We start from the raw sequence: 17,689 nt of genomic DNA, 5'->3' as shown, positions 1-17,689 counted from the left end.
CTTCGCGTGTTTGGTCGGGGCGGGGGGGGGGGGGGGGGGGGGGGGGGGGGGGGGGGGGGGGGGGGTTTAGAAAAGCCTTTGAGTAGGAACCTGACCTAGATACGCTCTCTTAGAAATAGAGAGGGAGAGAGAAGTGGGAAAACTGTCTGTTTGTGTGGAGCGAAGGGCATAAATGGAAATGTCTCCATGGTTGACTTTTGTTTTTGTAAGCTGTGTTCATGGCAGGATTCTGAACTCGGATTAATTTGAGAGCGATGGAGCAGGAGAGCTTCATTTTTATCCTTGTTCAGTCTCTAAACATGCAACACCAAATCTCTCTCCGTAGAGGTTAGAAAGACGGCGTACAGTGAGCACTTGTTCATGTTTTCATGGGTCTTTGTGGTTATTTCATCAGTGCTCCTCCCCGCTCAAGTCTCTGAGTGCTTCTTGCTGAGCCTCATTTGTATTAAAAAATATACAGCATCCTCTTAATTAGGCTGGTCACCACAGTGTAGTTCTTACAATAATGTCTTAATCAGAAACTGTGATGGTCTTAAAGGATGTTAGTGCCGTTGTTACTGCAGCTGGAGCTGTATTTAAAATATAATCCATACATGAATTCAGTCTCTCTTAATGACACTCTCAAGCACTCTTTCTCAGCTCTAATGGTTATTGTACATCACTACCAGAGGTGATGTAATGAAGTGGACAGTGCTGCACTGTTATGTCTTATATGAGATAATGATGAGTCTTTGAGCTTCACAGGTCTGCCTTCTGACTGTCAGCCTTTCACACGGCTCTGTGTGAAATATTTTTTTCCAAAACTGCTTTCTAGGGATGCACCGATATGAAAATTTTGGCCGATACCAATAACCGATTATTATTTATTTTTGAAAGCCGATAACCGATATGTTGGCCGATAAATCTATATCCAAATTGTTATATACTTTTTGAGAGCCCGATTACAAAAAAGGTCTCATCATTAAAAGCCACATCCCAAACACTTCAACATAAGCAGCCTAGTTTGAACGGTGTACGTTTTAAAAAAAATTTACTCTCCCATTACCAAATTTAGTCATAAAAAAGTCTTACAAATAAATAAAATAATGCATAAATAATGCAAACAAGTCACTGGACATCATTACACGTGTAAAGAATCAAAATGAATGCGCCACAGATCAATAAAACAGAATAGCCTCTGCACGGACAATAATTAAATGATTTTAATTACTAAACCATATTGTTGATGAAAATAATAAGAGAAAAATACAAGTGGTTGTTGTTATTAATAATGTATCGATGATTTTGAAAAAGTAACAAATTAATACCACTGTTTTAAATAGCAGCCGTTGAGCTGCGCGTGCTGAAGCTGAAGAGCTGAATGAACATGGTAAACTGAAGCGTTTTGCTGGCAGCTTATTTAACTCAAGGAAATGCATCCTGAGATTAATATTAATACAACATAAACATAATATTACAACTTATATATGTACAAAATTATGCAGTTATTGCGTGCTATAGTCAGAATGTGTGATCCTGTTGTGGATGCGCTCTTCCCATAACAACGCGCTGAAACACGGCAACTAAACCCAAAGAATTCCCAACGTTTTATTATAATAATGTTCTCATTAGAATTTTATATACACGACATTCCCAATCATAGTTATTAATGTTGTGCACTGCTGTTTGGGCTGCGTGTGCTGAGCTAAAGATGATCACCGGTAAACTGAAGCGCTCTTTTTAACTTAACCAAACGCATTCTATATGAGATAAATCAGATATACATCAAATAAACACAATATTACAATGTACAATTGCACAAAAGGCTGCAAACGAACAGCGCGCATCTGAAGTGTCTCTGAAGGAAATAATGCATTATTTATCGGCTTTAAGATATCGGCCAAATTTTCTTATCAGGCCGATACCGATAACAGAAAAAATGAGCATTTATCGGCCGATACCGATATGGTGGCCGATATATCGTGCATCCCTACTGCTTTCATTGAACTTTTCTCTGCATTTTATGTGAGACTGAGATAAAAGTTTATGGCGCGCTTAAACATCATTGTAGGAACTGCAAAAACCAGAACCATTTGAACTGTCAGCACAAGTTAAGTAAGAGCTCAGGTTTTCTGTGTGCTATTGTTAGTAAAAGATTTTTCTAGGAACTTTGTGTAGAATGCTAACCAGTGTGAGTGATGTAAAATTGAAGTGAAGATCTCAACAAAACATCTTTTGTTAAGTATAGGTCAGGACAGGACAGAAAAAAAATAATGCATGGTCTTATAGGGCTTCTGTACACTTTATCTGGAGTCAAATATTTTTTGATTTACAACAAATTATTACTTGAGTAATTCTGAATATATTAATTTGACATGAAAATACATAATTTTACTTGTGTTTAGGTACTTTGCTTAGACATTACAAATGTCTACAGTAATAACAAAATGTAATTTATGTTAGCTAATATGTAAATGTTAAAACACCTGGACTAGAAAATGACAACAGGCTTCTGCTGTGAATCACGGGAAAAAGGTGTATGGGTGCAAAATGCATTATTAACTACTATATACATTTGCAACATCTTTACAGGGTGCCTGATTTCAGCTGTAGCCATAGCAACAACACTTTTGGTGCATTTCATTGTCTGTGTTTTCAGCTTTTATGACTGTTTGTATAGAGACGTTTCTCACTCACGGTATGTTTATTTATTAGTTTCTATTATTTTCCATTCTATAATTATGTTCTGTTTCCCCTCATGTCTTTATTTATTAGAATAGATCTTTCTGTTTATTTATTTGAAGTGATATTTTCTTGTATGGTAGATAATGAATCAATTGAATACATCAGCACCGTTAATGTGTCTGCTTATTAGCAGGATTAATTATACAGCGGAGAGTGGAAAGAAAATGAACAAAGGTTGGCCCAAGGCTCCATCTCCAGCTTTGCTGTGAACAACTTTTTCTACATATTAATTTTTTTATGTAATAGTCATTTTCATTCTCAAGCTGTTTTAAAGTACTTGTCATGCCACTTGCCTGCCAGTATTGTCTAATAGTGCTGATGCACACTGTAGTTTCACATTAGGATGCTTTAGATGGGTAACTGGCAATTAATGTCTGTTTTATGAGCAATGTAATATTTAGGAACTAAAAGAATTTTACAGTGGAATACATTAAATTAATCAAAAGTGACAGTAGACATTTGTACTGTTACAAAAGATTTGTTTCAAAGGAATACTGTTCTTTTGAATTTTATATTCATCAAAGAATCCTGAACAAAATGTTTCATGGTTTCCACAAAAAAATATTCAACATCACAACTATTTTCAGTATTTCTAATAATAAGAAATGTTTCTTGAGCAGCAAATCAGCATATTGGAATGATTTCTGAAGGATCATGTGGCACTGACGACTGGAGTAACTCCAGCTGAAAATTCTGCTTTGCCACCACAGTAATTAGTTATATATAAGTTATTTTAAATTGTAATAATATTTCACAGTAACTGTATTTTGAATTAAATGAAGGCAGACTTGGTGAGCATAAAAAAACTTCTTTCAAAAACAAAAAAAATCTTACTGTCTCCAAACTTTTAGATTTGGATTCGATTTGAGTAAAATTTGTGTGAATAATGTATAACTGATTTGAATGTTGTTGAAAATTAATTTGCAATGCAATCTGCTGGGTCCAGATGCACAAACACATTGCGTTCAGGTGGTGTCTTGCAGACATGTGCAGCCCTCTCATACACACTCTCTTCCCTTAAAGAGACTGTTTGAACTGCCAGCCTTTGTGGCTTTTATCCTTGTCCTGAATTTTCTGTGTCTAGAGTAAAGAGAGAGAGAAAGAGTTTGTCTGTTGATCACTCAGCTGCAGATGAATGAGACCGCTTTCTCTCTCCCTGGCAGACATGAGCTTGTCCTATTTTTGTCTTTTTATTCTAGAGCCAGTGGAGTGTAAGTAGTATGCCAAGGCTGACAGACAGGGACGGGGGAATGGATTGGAAAGAAAGAGAAAGAGTACATTGGAGAAAGAGATTTGACTTTTCACAGTTTAGCCTCTTCTCGGTTAAGCTAGCAGTGTTGTCATATCTGACAGAGACGGCAGTCTACAGCAGAGAGGATGATGGGAGGTGCTGGCGACTGATAGAATGAGTGAAACTACTGAGAGGACTGTGGGCCGGTTTAAACAGGTGTGTTCTTGTATATTTTTCAGAGGGTGTTTGATGTGGTGTATCCAATGGCCCAAGACCAGCGGAGACACATCAGTATAAATTCTGCACGCTGGCTGCCAGAACCGGGGCTTGGTCTTGCTTATGGAACCAACAAAGGAGATCTGGTCATCTGCAGACCTGTGTGAGTCTCCTATCCATCCCTCCATAGCTCACTTGTGGGTCATAAATCACTTTGCATTAAAGAACAAATGTGCTGTTGTAAGAGTTTTTTATTTTAATTTTTTTAAAGAAAGGTTTAAGAAACCCAGCTGGACTCCTCAAGATAATTGCTTGCTAAACATAATGAGCCCTTTACTCATCTGGGTGTGGGTCAACATTAAATGAGAAATGATCCGTAATGTTAACCATGATAAAACAAGTTGCGATGTAAATGGTGTGCATATAAAAGCATTTTGAATGTTGAACTCAGTCTGTCTTTCCTCTGCTTTGCCCATCTGTTTTTGTTTTCTGGTGAGAACTGCTCTGTTTTATGTTTATGTAAATGAATGTCATACATCTCAAAAACCTTTTTGGTTTTGTCAGTTCTTCAGCAGTTTTAAAAGAAGTTTTCCTGCAAGTGATTGGTGTTTGTTAGCGAAACAGACACTAATTAATTCACTTCAAGGATCATTTCCCTCCACTGTATTTGGTTGTATAATTTGCAGCTTGCCTGTGGATGTTGCTTTTCTGCAAGTTTCTCATAATTATCATCAAGGTTACTGGATACAAAAAGCCCACGTTGCAGCAAAAACATTCTCTACAATGTAAACATGCTCTCACTTCATTAATGCAAACAATTTGCTAATTAGAGAAAACCGAAAATGCATCATACACGTGCTCACTTATTTGTAGTTTATGTACTTGTGTGTGGTGTCCGGTTCCCAATGAATATAATGTTGTGTGCCTTGGACACAAAATATCCAATGGCTTGGCATCAGTCGTGACAGCAATTTATCTGTCTTAGTGTAATTTACATGATAATTTGCTCTTATAGAAACATGTAAGAGTCTGTCTCGATTATTGATTAAGGAAGTTATTTGATCTAATCACAGTTGTTTCAGATGATAATTGTGAACTTTCAATTTCAATCACATTTTGTCATTTAAATAAGGGAAATTTAAGCGCAAAAAGAAATGCCATCAAATGTGTACTCTCAACTCACATTTTCTAATTTGTAGGGAGAAGCAGAGGAGTCGGATTTTGGCACCACACTGGTCCGTTATTTACATTACATGTATGCAATTGGCAGACACTTTTATCCAAACCAATTTATATTGTATTCAAGTTATTAATTTATCAGTTCATGCATTCCCTGAGATTCCAACCTTGGTGATAATAGCTTAGAACTGTGCGAGCTACAGTAATGCAGTTTAAAGGGATACTCCATCCAAAAATGTAAATTCTCTCCTCAATTACTCAACCTTATGCTGTCCAAGATGTCTACGACTGACTTTCTTCTGTGGAACACAAATTGAGATTTTAGGAAAAAGTGTATGGGTCCTTCAGTGAACATGATGGAAATCCATATGATCCCAGTTGATGAATCTAAATGTCTTCTGAAGAAAAATGATAGGTGGGTGTGAGGAAAAATACTAATAAACATTTTAAACCATAAACCACCTTTTCCTGTCAACTGTCAAACATGGGTTCATAAGTTCATGTTTGACGTAAAGGCCAGCATATTGTGATGCAAGTGTATTATGAAACTCGCACAAGAAGAGATGCAGAAGCACGGAGGATCGTATGGGCCTATTTATGTTCAATGGTACTAAAATATACAAATTGGTCCCAATTTATATTAGGTGGCATTAACTACTATGTACTTACATAGAAAAATAAGTACAGTGTTCATATTGTATTGCTAAACACTACTGCTGCTATTGAGGTGGGATACAGGTAAGGTTAGGGACAGGTTTGGTGGTATGGGTAGGTGTAAGGGATGGGTCAACAGTGTAATTATAAATGTAATTACAGAAATGAATTATAGATGTAATTACATGCAGATATTTTTTAAATATAAGTACAATGTTAACATGTATGTATACAATAAGTGCATTGTATTAATGATTAATTTAAATGCAAGTACATAGTAGTTAAGGCCACCTAATATAAAGTGGGACCTAAAAATGTAATAAAAATTATTAAATCGCTAATCGCAGTTATTTGTTGACAGTCATCAGCACAAAATTCATGATCTTAACAGGCATGCTCCTACACATACAAAAGCGTTTGAATATCAGGAAATTAGGTGAATATTTTGTATAGAATAATGGCTAGTTCTCTTGTTGTTATTTCCGTTTGCACACTATATTTTTTTACAACAAAGGCTTTATGCTGCAGTCACGCCTTGTCGTAATTACCGTAATTTCTAGATAACCTGTGATGTTCTACTCAGGGTTGGTCACGTCCTCTCAATAAGACTCAATAATGTGTTTCTTTGGCAACATGGAAATGAAACTGTAATTTGAGCAATCAGTAAAAATGGCAATACAACAAGTAACAGTTTTTATGCAAATGCCTTATTAATAAAAGTATAATTTCAGCGGGATACTAGATATAGTTATTCAACTAGCTGCATTAAACTGTGCTGTATATCTTTTATTTTCAGATTATTCTTGCATTATTAAGACATTAACAATAGGAATTGATAAATGGAAATATTGAGAAATAAGTGGTTATTTTAGTGCTGATGGTGCTGCCATTTGGTTTCCACATGACGTTGCAGTGGTCAGGTTGTAATTACAGGTTCTACAAGAAACGGAATGCTTTTTACAAGTCGGAATCTCATAATTATAGTAATTACTACATGGTGTGAATGCACCTTTATTCATGTCATCCTTCAAATTCATGTAGTGTGCATGCTGTTGTTGTTTGATGCCCAGGTTGCCCATATCTGTCCTGGAGGACTGTAACTAATAGTAACTAACTAATATAGAAATGTGATAGTCTTCAATTGGGCTTAAATTTTTTTCAGGATTCTTTGATGAATGGAAAGATCCAAAGATCAGCATTTATCTGAAATAAAAAGCTTTTGTAACATTATATACTTTACCATTCAAAAGCTTGGAGTCGGGGGATTATTGAAATTAATACTTTTATTTAGCAAGGATGCTTTAAATTGATCAAAAGTGATGATAAAGACATTTATGATGTTTCAAAAGATTTCTATTTCAGATAAATGCTGTTCTTCTGAACTCTCTATTCATCAAAGAAACCTGAAAAAATTCTACTCCTCTGTTTTCAACATAAAAATAATAATAAACGCTTTTGAGCAGCAAATCAGAATATTAGAATGATTTCTGAAGGATCATGTGACTGACAGTAATGATGCTAAAAATTCAGCTTTGAAGTCACAGGAATAAATTACATTTTAAAATATATTCAAATAGAAAACATTTATTTTAAATAGTAAAAATATTTCAATATTTTACTGTTTTTGCTGTACTTTGGATCAAATAAATGCAGGCTTGGTGAGCAGAAGAGACTTCTTTAACAAACATTAAAAACCTTACTGTTCAAAAACTTTTGACTGGTTGTGTAGGTTTAGAATATCGTCTTCACCTTTCTCTGCAAGCAGCCAGGACCACACACTGCTTCCTCTCTGTCAGTGCCTATAAGGCTGTTACTCTACAGCTTATGATGGACATTGGCAGGAGATGGATCGATCCGACTGAAACGGGTAATTAGCCCCCAGTGATTCCATATATCAGCCTACTCTCATACTGGGGAAAACCCACTCATTATGATGTGTTGAAAAAAGATCAATTTTAAAAGTGCACAAATATTGATTACATTCAAGAATACCATGAGCAGGCCTTCGTAGCTTGCCTCCTATCCATTAAAAAGCACCACCAGCTTGAAGCAGTGGTTCTTCTGTGTTATACATTGTTTATTATTATTTTTTTCATAAGTGAATTACCTTAGCTATATAATATGCAAGTATGCATCACCTCTCACAACTTTCTCCAACCTTTTGACCTGCTATGCTCTTCAGACAGTAGTCAGAGAGATGTTTTGCTTTCCCTTAGTTAGACTTCCTTAGAGAAAAGAGAAAGAGACTAACAGACAGAGAAGAATAGTAGAAGGGAAAAGGGGGCAAGAAGGAGAGCTGGACAGGCCCATTGGGAGGTAACATCTTCGGGAACTCTTGGTTGGAGACAGGTGCGCGGGATGGTTGGATGAAGTGGATGTCAGCCTCGGCAACTATGGGACTGTCAGTGCTATGCTAATGAGCTGCATAGATGCATTGTGGGAGTCCGTGGGGACTATAGCGAGTTTCTTTGAGCTAGGCAAATGAGCAGTCAACGGACTACAGCTCTAACACAGTCGAGAAAGAGAGAGCCTTCTCTTTCTGCCTGCTGTTGGTTAAGCTCAGCTCTTTGTTCTTATGCTGTGTTTGCTGAAGTTTTTTCTCTGTATTTAAACCCGACAAAGTAAAACAAGGGTTTCCCAAAGTCAAAGGGGAATTTTTTTAACTTAATGCATGGGATGTTTGTCTGATTTTTAATTATAGTTTTTAATCAGGAAAACACATTTTCCCCTTTTTTTTAATTCTTTCTTCCATGTTTTTATCTCTGTGCAATTAATTATTTCCAGTGGATGTCACTTTAGAATTTAAAACGGTTTAAAACTTTTAGCTTCTGTAGAGTTGAAATGAAGGTCAACCTTTTTTCTTCTTGCACAGTCTATGTGACGTTGTCGATGAGCCTTACGTGGATTACAGGCGCTTATTACTTTCTCTTTCTTTGTCTGCCTATGTACGTGGCCATGGAAATATTCCAGCCTCGGCAACTATGGGACTGTCAGTGCTATGCTAATGAGCTGCATAGATGCATTGTGGGAGTCCGTGGGGACTATAGCGAGTTTCTTTGAGCTAGGCAAATGAGCAGTCAACGGACTACAGCTCTAACACAGTCGAGAAAGAGAGAGCCTTCTCTTTCTGCCTGCTGTTGGTTAAGCTCAGCTCTTTGTTCTTATGCTGTGTTTGCTGAAGTTTTTTCTCTGTATTTAAACCCGACAAAGTAAAACAAGGGTTTCCCAAAGTCAAAGGGGAATTTTTTTAACTTAATGCATGGGATGTTTGTCTGATTTTTAATTATAGTTTTTAATCAGGAAAACACATTTTCCCTTTTTTTTAAATTCTTTCTTCTATGTTTTTAGAAGAACATTAAAGCACGTGCAATTAATTATTTCCAGTGGATGTCACTTTAGAATTTAAAACGGTTTAAAACTTTTAGCTTCTGTAGAGTTGAAATGAAGGTCAACCTTTTTTCTTCTTGCACAGTATATGTGACGTTGTCGATGAGCCTTACGTGGATTACAGGCGCTTATTACTTTCTCTTTCTTTGTCTGCCTATGTACGTGGCCATGGAAATATTCCGTCCAGTGATGTACACTCAGATAGCAACGGCACTTCTGAACACCCTGAGAGAATAGTCACCATCAATAATGGTAGAGGGGTTGGAACCAGTAGCAGCAGGGATGGAGACAGAGCAGGGTGAGTATGGACATACTTTTATTGAGAGCACCAGAACGTATAGTTGTTTGTTGTTTTTAATACATTTAAATTCAGCATTCATGTTTGTTTGTTTTTTCATTCTAAATGATTTCACTTTAATATAAAATGTAATTAAAATATATATATATTAGGGGTGGGCGATATGAGCTAAAATTCATATCACGATATTTTACACTGTCCCGGTGATATCAATATTATATTGCGATTTGAGGAAAAAAAGATTACAGGCAAGATATTTTAACCTTATATAACTAGAAAAAGTGAGGGATTGGACATAGACCTGAAAAGTCTATTTTTATTGTGCCATTGTTTTTCCTCAAAAAGTGCAAACATGCAACATGAGGTAGGCCTGTATGAATTAAATTAAATTAAATTAAATATTGTGTGTTTGAGTTGGCCAGTGGTTCCCAAACTTTTTTCTGCCGGGCCCCCCTTTTGTAAAGAAACGCTTTTGAGCAGCAAATCAGAATATTAGAATGATTTCTGAAGGATCATGTGACTGACAGTAATGATGCTAAAAATTCAGCTTTGAAGTCACAGGAATAAATTACATTTTAAAATATATTCAAATAGAAAACATTTATTTTAAATAGTAAAAATATTTCAATATTTTACTGTTTTTGCTGTACTTTGGATCAAATAAATGCAGGCTTGGTGAGCAGAAGAGACTTCTTTAACAAACATTAAAAACCTTACTGTTCAAAAACTTTTGACTGGTTGTGTAGGTTTAGAATATCGTCTTCACCTTTCTCTGCAAGCAGCCAGGACCACACACTGCTTCCTCTCTGTCAGTGCCTATAAGGCTGTTACTCTACAGCTTATGATGGACATTGGCAGGAGATGGATCGATCCGACTGAAACGGGTAATTAGCCCCCAGTGATTCCATATATCAGCCTACTCTCATACTGGGGAAAACCCACTCATTATGATGTGTTGAAAAAAGATCAATTTTAAAAGTGCACAAATATTGATTACATTCAAGAATACCATGAGCAGGCCTTCGTAGCTTGCCTCCTATCCATTAAAAAGCACCACCAGCTTGAAGCAGTGGTTCTTCTGTGTTATACATTGTTTATTATTATTTTTTTCATAAGTGAATTACCTTAGCTATATAATATGCAAGTATGCATCACCTCTCACAACTTTCTCCAACCTTTTGACCTGCTATGCTCTTCAGACAGTAGTCAGAGAGATGTTTTGCTTTCCCTTAGTTAGACTTCCTTAGAGAAAAGAGAAAGAGACTAACAGACAGAGAAGAATAGTAGAAGGGAAAAGGGGGCAAGAAGGAGAGCTGGACAGGCCCATTGGGAGGTAACATCTTCGGGAACTCTTGGTTGGAGACAGGTGCGCGGGATGGTTGGATGAAGTGGATGTCAGCCTCGGCAACTATGGGACTGTCAGTGCTATGCTAATGAGCTGCATAGATGCATTGTGGGAGTCCGTGGGGACTATAGCGAGTTTCTTTGAGCTAGGCAAATGAGCAGTCAACGGACTACAGCTCTAACACAGTCGAGAAAGAGAGAGCCTTCTCTTTCTGCCTGCTGTTGGTTAAGCTCAGCTCTTTGTTCTTATGCTGTGTTTGCTGAAGTTTTTTCTCTGTATTTAAACCCGACAAAGTAAAACAAGGGTTTCCCAAAGTCAAAGGGGAATTTTTTTAACTTAATGCATGGGATGTTTGTCTGATTTTTAATTATAGTTTTTAATCAGGAAAACACATTTTCCCCTTTTTTTTAATTCTTTCTTCCATGTTTTTATCTCTGTGCAATTAATTATTTCCAGTGGATGTCACTTTAGAATTTAAAACGGTTTAAAACTTTTAGCTTCTGTAGAGTTGAAATGAAGGTCAACCTTTTTTCTTCTTGCACAGTCTATGTGACGTTGTCGATGAGCCTTACGTGGATTACAGGCGCTTATTACTTTCTCTTTCTTTGTCTGCCTATGTACGTGGCCATGGAAATATTCCGTCCAGTGATGTACACTCAGATAGCAACGGCACTTCTGAACACCCTGAGAGAATAGTCACCATCAATAATGGTAGAGGGGTTGGAACCAGTAGCAGCAGGGATGGAGACAGAGCAGGGTGAGTATGGACATACTTTTATTGAGAGCACCAGAACGTATAGTTGTTTGTTGTTTTTAATACATTTAAATTCAGCATTCATGTTTGTTTGTTTTTTCATTCTAAATGATTTCACTTATTTAATATAAAATGTAATTAAAATATATATATATTAGGGGTGGGCGATATGAGCTAAAATTCATATCACGATATTTTACACTGTCCAGGTGATATCAATATTATATTGCGATATGAGAAAAAAAGATTACAGGCAAGATATTTTAACCTTATATAACTAGAAAAAGTGAGGGATTGGACATAGACCTGAAAAGAGACCCCCCCCCCTCCCCCCTTTTTTTGGGGAAAGTCTCTTGAGGCTCACCAAGGCTACATTTATGAAATATTGTCAATTTAAATGATCCATTTGAATGTTTTAACATATAGGCTACTATATTCCTGTGATCAAAGCTGAATTTTCAGCATCATTACTCCAGTCTTCAGTGTCACATGATCCTTCAGAAATCATTCTAATATGCTGGTTTGCTGCTCAGTAACCATTTCTGATTATTATCAATGTTTTAAACATTTGTGCTGCTTAATATTTTTAAAGTCTGCGTGAACCGGAAGTTGCTGCCGACTTTATTTCAGTGTAGTGATGTATTTTCAGTTGAAACAGAATATTGAATAGAGGGCATGGTTTTATGTTTGCGCTCCTCCTCTCTGTCTCTCACTCATAGCAATCTAACGGTTGGACGGGTGTGTTTAAGGATATTCTGCCCAAGCCGTCAGACTGACGTCATCAGAAAAGGAATGCCATTCCAGAGCGGAAGTAAATGTTCAGATTTTGATTAAAGATTACGAAGACAAACTATTTTTTTCAGAGGATTAACTTGCACGGATTAATTGTTTACATCAAGACTAGCAATGTGCGCTAGTAAAGTAAATAAAGTCCATTTTGATTTCATGCGGACTTTAAGGAAACTATTTTTTCACGATTCTCTTATGAATATTTGAAATTGTTCTTTGTGTCAGAGCGCTGGAGTTCGTCAGAAATAGAGCGCGGCATCAGTTTACTGTCATGGATTTGTTGTGTTGGGTCGTCCTCTGGAGTAGGCGATTTGCGCTCTATTAATTTGGTCTGTTATGATGCTCTATGTGTTTGATTACTAATGCCTGTGTAGTATGGCATTGCTCACAGAGGACAAAAACGTTCAGCCTCGACTCTTAATCATCATTTGTGTTCAAATTTGCAAAGCATACCAAATTGAACAAAACTATATAAATGCAAAATTTTAATTCATGAATGAGTTAAATTTCACTAGCCACACCCAGGCCTGATTACTGCCAGACCTGTTGAATCAAGAAATCACTTAAATGGAACCTGTCTGACAATGTGAAGCATGCTTAAATAGCAACACATTATGCCGCGATCTAAAGAAATTCAAGAACAGATGAGAATCAAAACAGTTGACATGTATCAGTCTGGAAAGGATTATAAAGATTATAAAGGATTATAATTATTTGTTTGATGATCTGAATCTTTTAAGTGTGACAAATATGCAAAAAATTTAAAAAACAGGAAGGGGGCCAACACTTTTTCACACCACTGTATAATGGTATCCACAGTATAGAGAATGAGAATGTGATGTAACGCGTTCTGGGAAACTGCTTTGTTTATCCACCATACTTGCAGAATAGCGCTGCCTTTCCGCTATTGAGTTTAGGGCAGTATTTATTTATTTCTATCTTGATTGAAAAATGTCACCATTGTATGTCATTAAAGCTGCATCGAGAATTGCAATAGTAACTCAGATCATCATTCTTCGAGAAACCTGGATAATGCAGCATGTTTTTTCACCTTTTTTCTATGTGTTAAAACACCAAAGGAAGCAGGTCGCCGAGAAGACGCCGAATAGTAAATCTGTTAATGTCACTGATTAAACCCACTGCCTCTCACTCAATAAAAGAATCACATTTCTGTGTTTTTGAAAGATTTTGTTTTGTTAGTTTAATAATTAACGTTACCTTCTTTGCGAGTATGACTCTCACTAGGCTTGTGAATTAGTAGAACTTGAACAGGGGACTTGCTAAAATGCTTTAAGTGGCTTAATGTACCACGACAGTGATAAAGACAAAATTGTAAAGCATATACTATGTGCAGATACGCATATAAGCTCAAAATGTGAACGCAACGCATTTATTTACGTTAAGCATTTTCCTCTCATAAGAACACGCTTAATGCACAGAGACAGTGATAATAAAAGACCACATTCAGTACACACCTTACTAATAAATCATAATATGTGCAGAAAAACAGATGATCCCAAAATATGAACATTAAATGGTTAGTTCACCCAAAAATGAAAATTAGCCCACAAATTACTCACCCTCAAGTCATCCTAGGTGACTTTCTTCTTTCAAGTCATCCTAGATGACTTTCTTCTTTCAGACGAATGCAGTCGGAGTTATATTAAAAATTGTCTTTGATCTTTCAAGCTGTTTAATGCCACTCAGCGGGTGTTCCATGCATCAGTCCAAAAGAAGTTAAATAAAAAGCGCCCATCCATTAAAAAAAAGTGTCTCACACGGCTCCGGGGGGTGAACAAAGGCCTCCTGTAGCGAATAGATGCGTTTTTGTAAGAAAAATATCCATATTCAAATGTATATGTAATAATAATTTAATGTAGCTTGCGCCAACAGTTGTACACCGAAACAGCTCTGGGCTGATGATATATGAGGTCAGCGTTGCACATGCGCCGGTGAGTCTCGTGAAAACCAACATTTGTTAACAGGAGCAAAGGAAGCAAACTCTCCTCTTGGCTTATATCGAAATCCTCTGACATTTATTCTTTACAAATCCTCGTTTTGTACTTCTAATAAGTGACTGGTGTTTTGTTTTGATCTCTCCCCTGCACTTCCGCGTGCGTCACTTCTGAGCGGCGCATGCGCAAAGCCGACCTCATACGTCATCTGCCCGGAACTGCTTCCGTTTACAACAGTGAGCGCAAGCTAGATTAAAGTGATTATTATGTTTTGAATATGGATATTTTTCTTACAAAAACGCATCGATTCGCTACAGGAGGCCTTTGTTCACCCCCTGGAGCCGTGTGAGACACTTTTTTTATGGATGGGCGCTTTTTATTTAACTTCTTTTTGGACTGATGCATGCAACACCCGCTGAGTGGCATTAAACAGCTTGAAAGATCAAAGACAATTTTTAATATAACTCCGACTGGATTTGTCTGAAGGAAGAAAGTCATATACACCTAGGATGACTTGAGGGTGAGTAATTTATGGGCTAATTTCATTTTTGTGTGAACTAACCCTTTAAATATCACTGTCTTAATCCATAAGCGCTTTCTACATTACGGTTTTCTAAAGGGAGGAAAACGCTTGACGTTTAAACATGTCGCGTTAATATTCTGGCTCACCTGCATGTCTTTTAGCATCACTGTCTTAGTACATTAAACCATCATTTTAAAATGCTACAAAACTGTTCACAAGCTCCTAAGGATTTGATTTTGCTTGTCATTTGTTGAAATTAGGCATGGGCCGATATGAGATTTTGACGGTATGATAACCTTAAGCAAAAATATCACGGTATTTTTGTTACAGCTCTAAAATGTGTTATTTTTAAATGTCTGGGTAAAAAAAAAAAACTGAACGCAATATATTTTAATTTTTAGCAACATACTGAATATTTGGAACAGTAGTATTTGCTTATTTTTTCTTTGATTTGTTTCTGAAATGTTTGCTGAATTGTGGGCTGTCCTGCAGCTTTTGATGTGGATGGTTGATTAGTTATATCATTCATATACATATCATTTTATATAATTTCATATCATTTAGTAATATAATTTCATATACATAATTTGATTGAATAATAATCCAATTTGAAGCAAAAACGCAGCTGTGTAATGAAATGGAATGACCCAGGGAAAAGTATTGAACACTCTTACTGAACTGTATTTATTACTTTGTACAAAAGCCTTTGTTGGTAATGACAGCTTCGAGATGCCTCCTGTATGGAGAAACTAGTCAGTGTGATTTTGGCCCATTGCTCCACACAAACAGTCTTCAAATCTTGAAGGTTCTGTGGGCCTCTTCTATGAACTCTAATCTGTAGTTCTTTCCATAGATTTTCTATTGGATTCAAGTCAGGTGATTGGCTGGGCCATTCTAGCAGCTTTACTTTCTTTCTCTGAAACCAATTGAGAGTTTCCTTGGCTGTGTGTTTGGGATCATTGTCTTGCTGAAATGTCCACCCTTGTTTCATCTTCATCATCCTGGTAGATGGCAGCAGATTTTTATCAAGAATGTCTCTATACATTTTTCCATTCATCCTTCCTTCAATTCTATGATTTTTGCCAGTGCTACACCATGATGTTTTGGGGTGATGTGCAGTGCCATTTGACCTCCAAACATGGTGTGTATTATGGCATTCAAAGAGTAAATTTTTTGTCTCATCTGACCAGACTATATTCTCCCAGTATTTCACAGGCTTGTCTAAATGTTGTGCAGCAAACTTTAAACGAGCTTCAACATGCTTTTTCTTCAGCAATAGAGCCTTGCGTGGTGAGCGTACATACAGGCAACGGCGGTTGAGTGCATTACTTATTATTTTCTTTGAAACAATTGTACATGCTAATTCCTTGTCTTTATGAAGCTCTCCACAAGTGACCATTGGCTCTTGGACAACTCTTCTGATAATTTTATTCACTGCTCTGTCAGAAATCTTGCGAGGAGCACCTGGTCGTGGACGGTTTATGGTGAAATGATGTTCTTTTCACTTCCGGATTATGGACCCTACAGTGTTCACTGAAACATTCAGATTCAGAAGTATAGAAATCCTTCTGTAATCAACGCCATCAGTATGTTTTGCAACAATAAGGTTGTGAAGGTCTTGAGAAAGCTCTTTTAATTACTAATAGATTTCAGCTGTGTCTTGGCTTTCCATGCCTTTTTGCACCTCCCTTTATTCATGTTCAATACTTTTTCCCTGTGTATTTCTACTTTATTACACAGAACTTAATTTCTGAACTTATTTGTTTTGCTTTCTTTGTATGTATGGATTACTTGGGTTGTTACCGACATCTGGTGAAAATTTCATGTCAACAGCACCTTTAGAAATATATTTACTGAGAAAAATGGTGGTGTGTTCAATACTTATTTTACCCGCTGTATATATTTAATTAAAAATAAATAAATAAATTAATTAATTATGTAATTCTTGCTCTTTGGCTTGGCATACTGAGCATATTTCTAAGCGCAAATAAAGAAGCGCTGTTTCGTTAATACCTTTTCATCTATTCTGTTGTGATGTGGTATATATTGTGTGACTGAGAATTCACCTCCCATCAAATTATCACCGAGCAGCCCTCCAAGGTCCGGGCAATAGCAGCGTGTCACTTAGTGGATGGGCATGATAGCGAAGCACAGCTGTGAGGCACGGCTGCTGCTAATTAAGCCCCATCACAGCAGCCATGAATCCAGCTTGTTTTGCTGACACTTTTTTGGTAAAAAAAAAAAGAAAAAGAAGCTGTTACTGCTGTTTTTATCTTGTTGGTCTTCGTTTCCTGACACACTGGTGCCACAATTGTCCACAATGGGCTTAATGAGACCTCTTAGACCACTCTACAGCAACAGTGCTTCACCCAAGATTGTGATGGGGTATCCATCTCCCCTTAAAGTATCACCATCCTGGCCATTATATTGGCAGCTCAGATCCAGGCTTATGGCTGGAGCAGGTGGCCGAGAGTAAGGCCACAACAACATAAGACTGCTGGCATCACATGATTAGGCATAACTAATACTAATGGTCATCCACTGCCTGTTACTGCCTGTCTGTGTGTTTTTCTAAAGTCCTTTAAACTTAAATATTTTTCAAATGTTTACATTTTCCTTGGAGACTTTGCTTTC

General features: G+C 36.9%; 1 protein-coding gene across 3 annotated transcripts in view; it reads left to right on the top strand.

Annotated features, from left to right (window-relative positions):
- The window catches only part of ambra1a (autophagy/beclin-1 regulator 1a), a 91,511-nt gene that overhangs the window by 48,684 nt on the left and 25,138 nt on the right, over positions 1-17,689 (top strand). For 2 of the 3 annotated variants that reach the window (XM_016244198.1, XM_016244197.1), the window contains 2 exons: positions 4,195-4,334; positions 9,579-9,689. In XM_016244198.1, coding sequence (XP_016099684.1) covers positions 4,195-4,334; positions 9,579-9,689 — 251 coding nt within the window. The remainder of the gene's footprint in view (positions 1-4,194; positions 4,335-9,578; positions 9,690-17,689) is intronic. The other variant, XM_016244199.1, reaches the window with a different exon arrangement.

This window comes from Sinocyclocheilus grahami, unplaced genomic scaffold, assembly GCF_001515645.1.
Source record: "Sinocyclocheilus grahami isolate Dianchi unplaced genomic scaffold, SAMN03320097.WGS_v1.1 scaffold710.1, whole genome shotgun sequence".
Taxonomy (NCBI): Eukaryota; Metazoa; Chordata; class Actinopteri; order Cypriniformes; family Cyprinidae; genus Sinocyclocheilus; species Sinocyclocheilus grahami.
The sequence above is the reverse complement of the archived record's forward strand: the minus strand, read 5'-3'. Positions and strand labels throughout refer to the sequence as shown.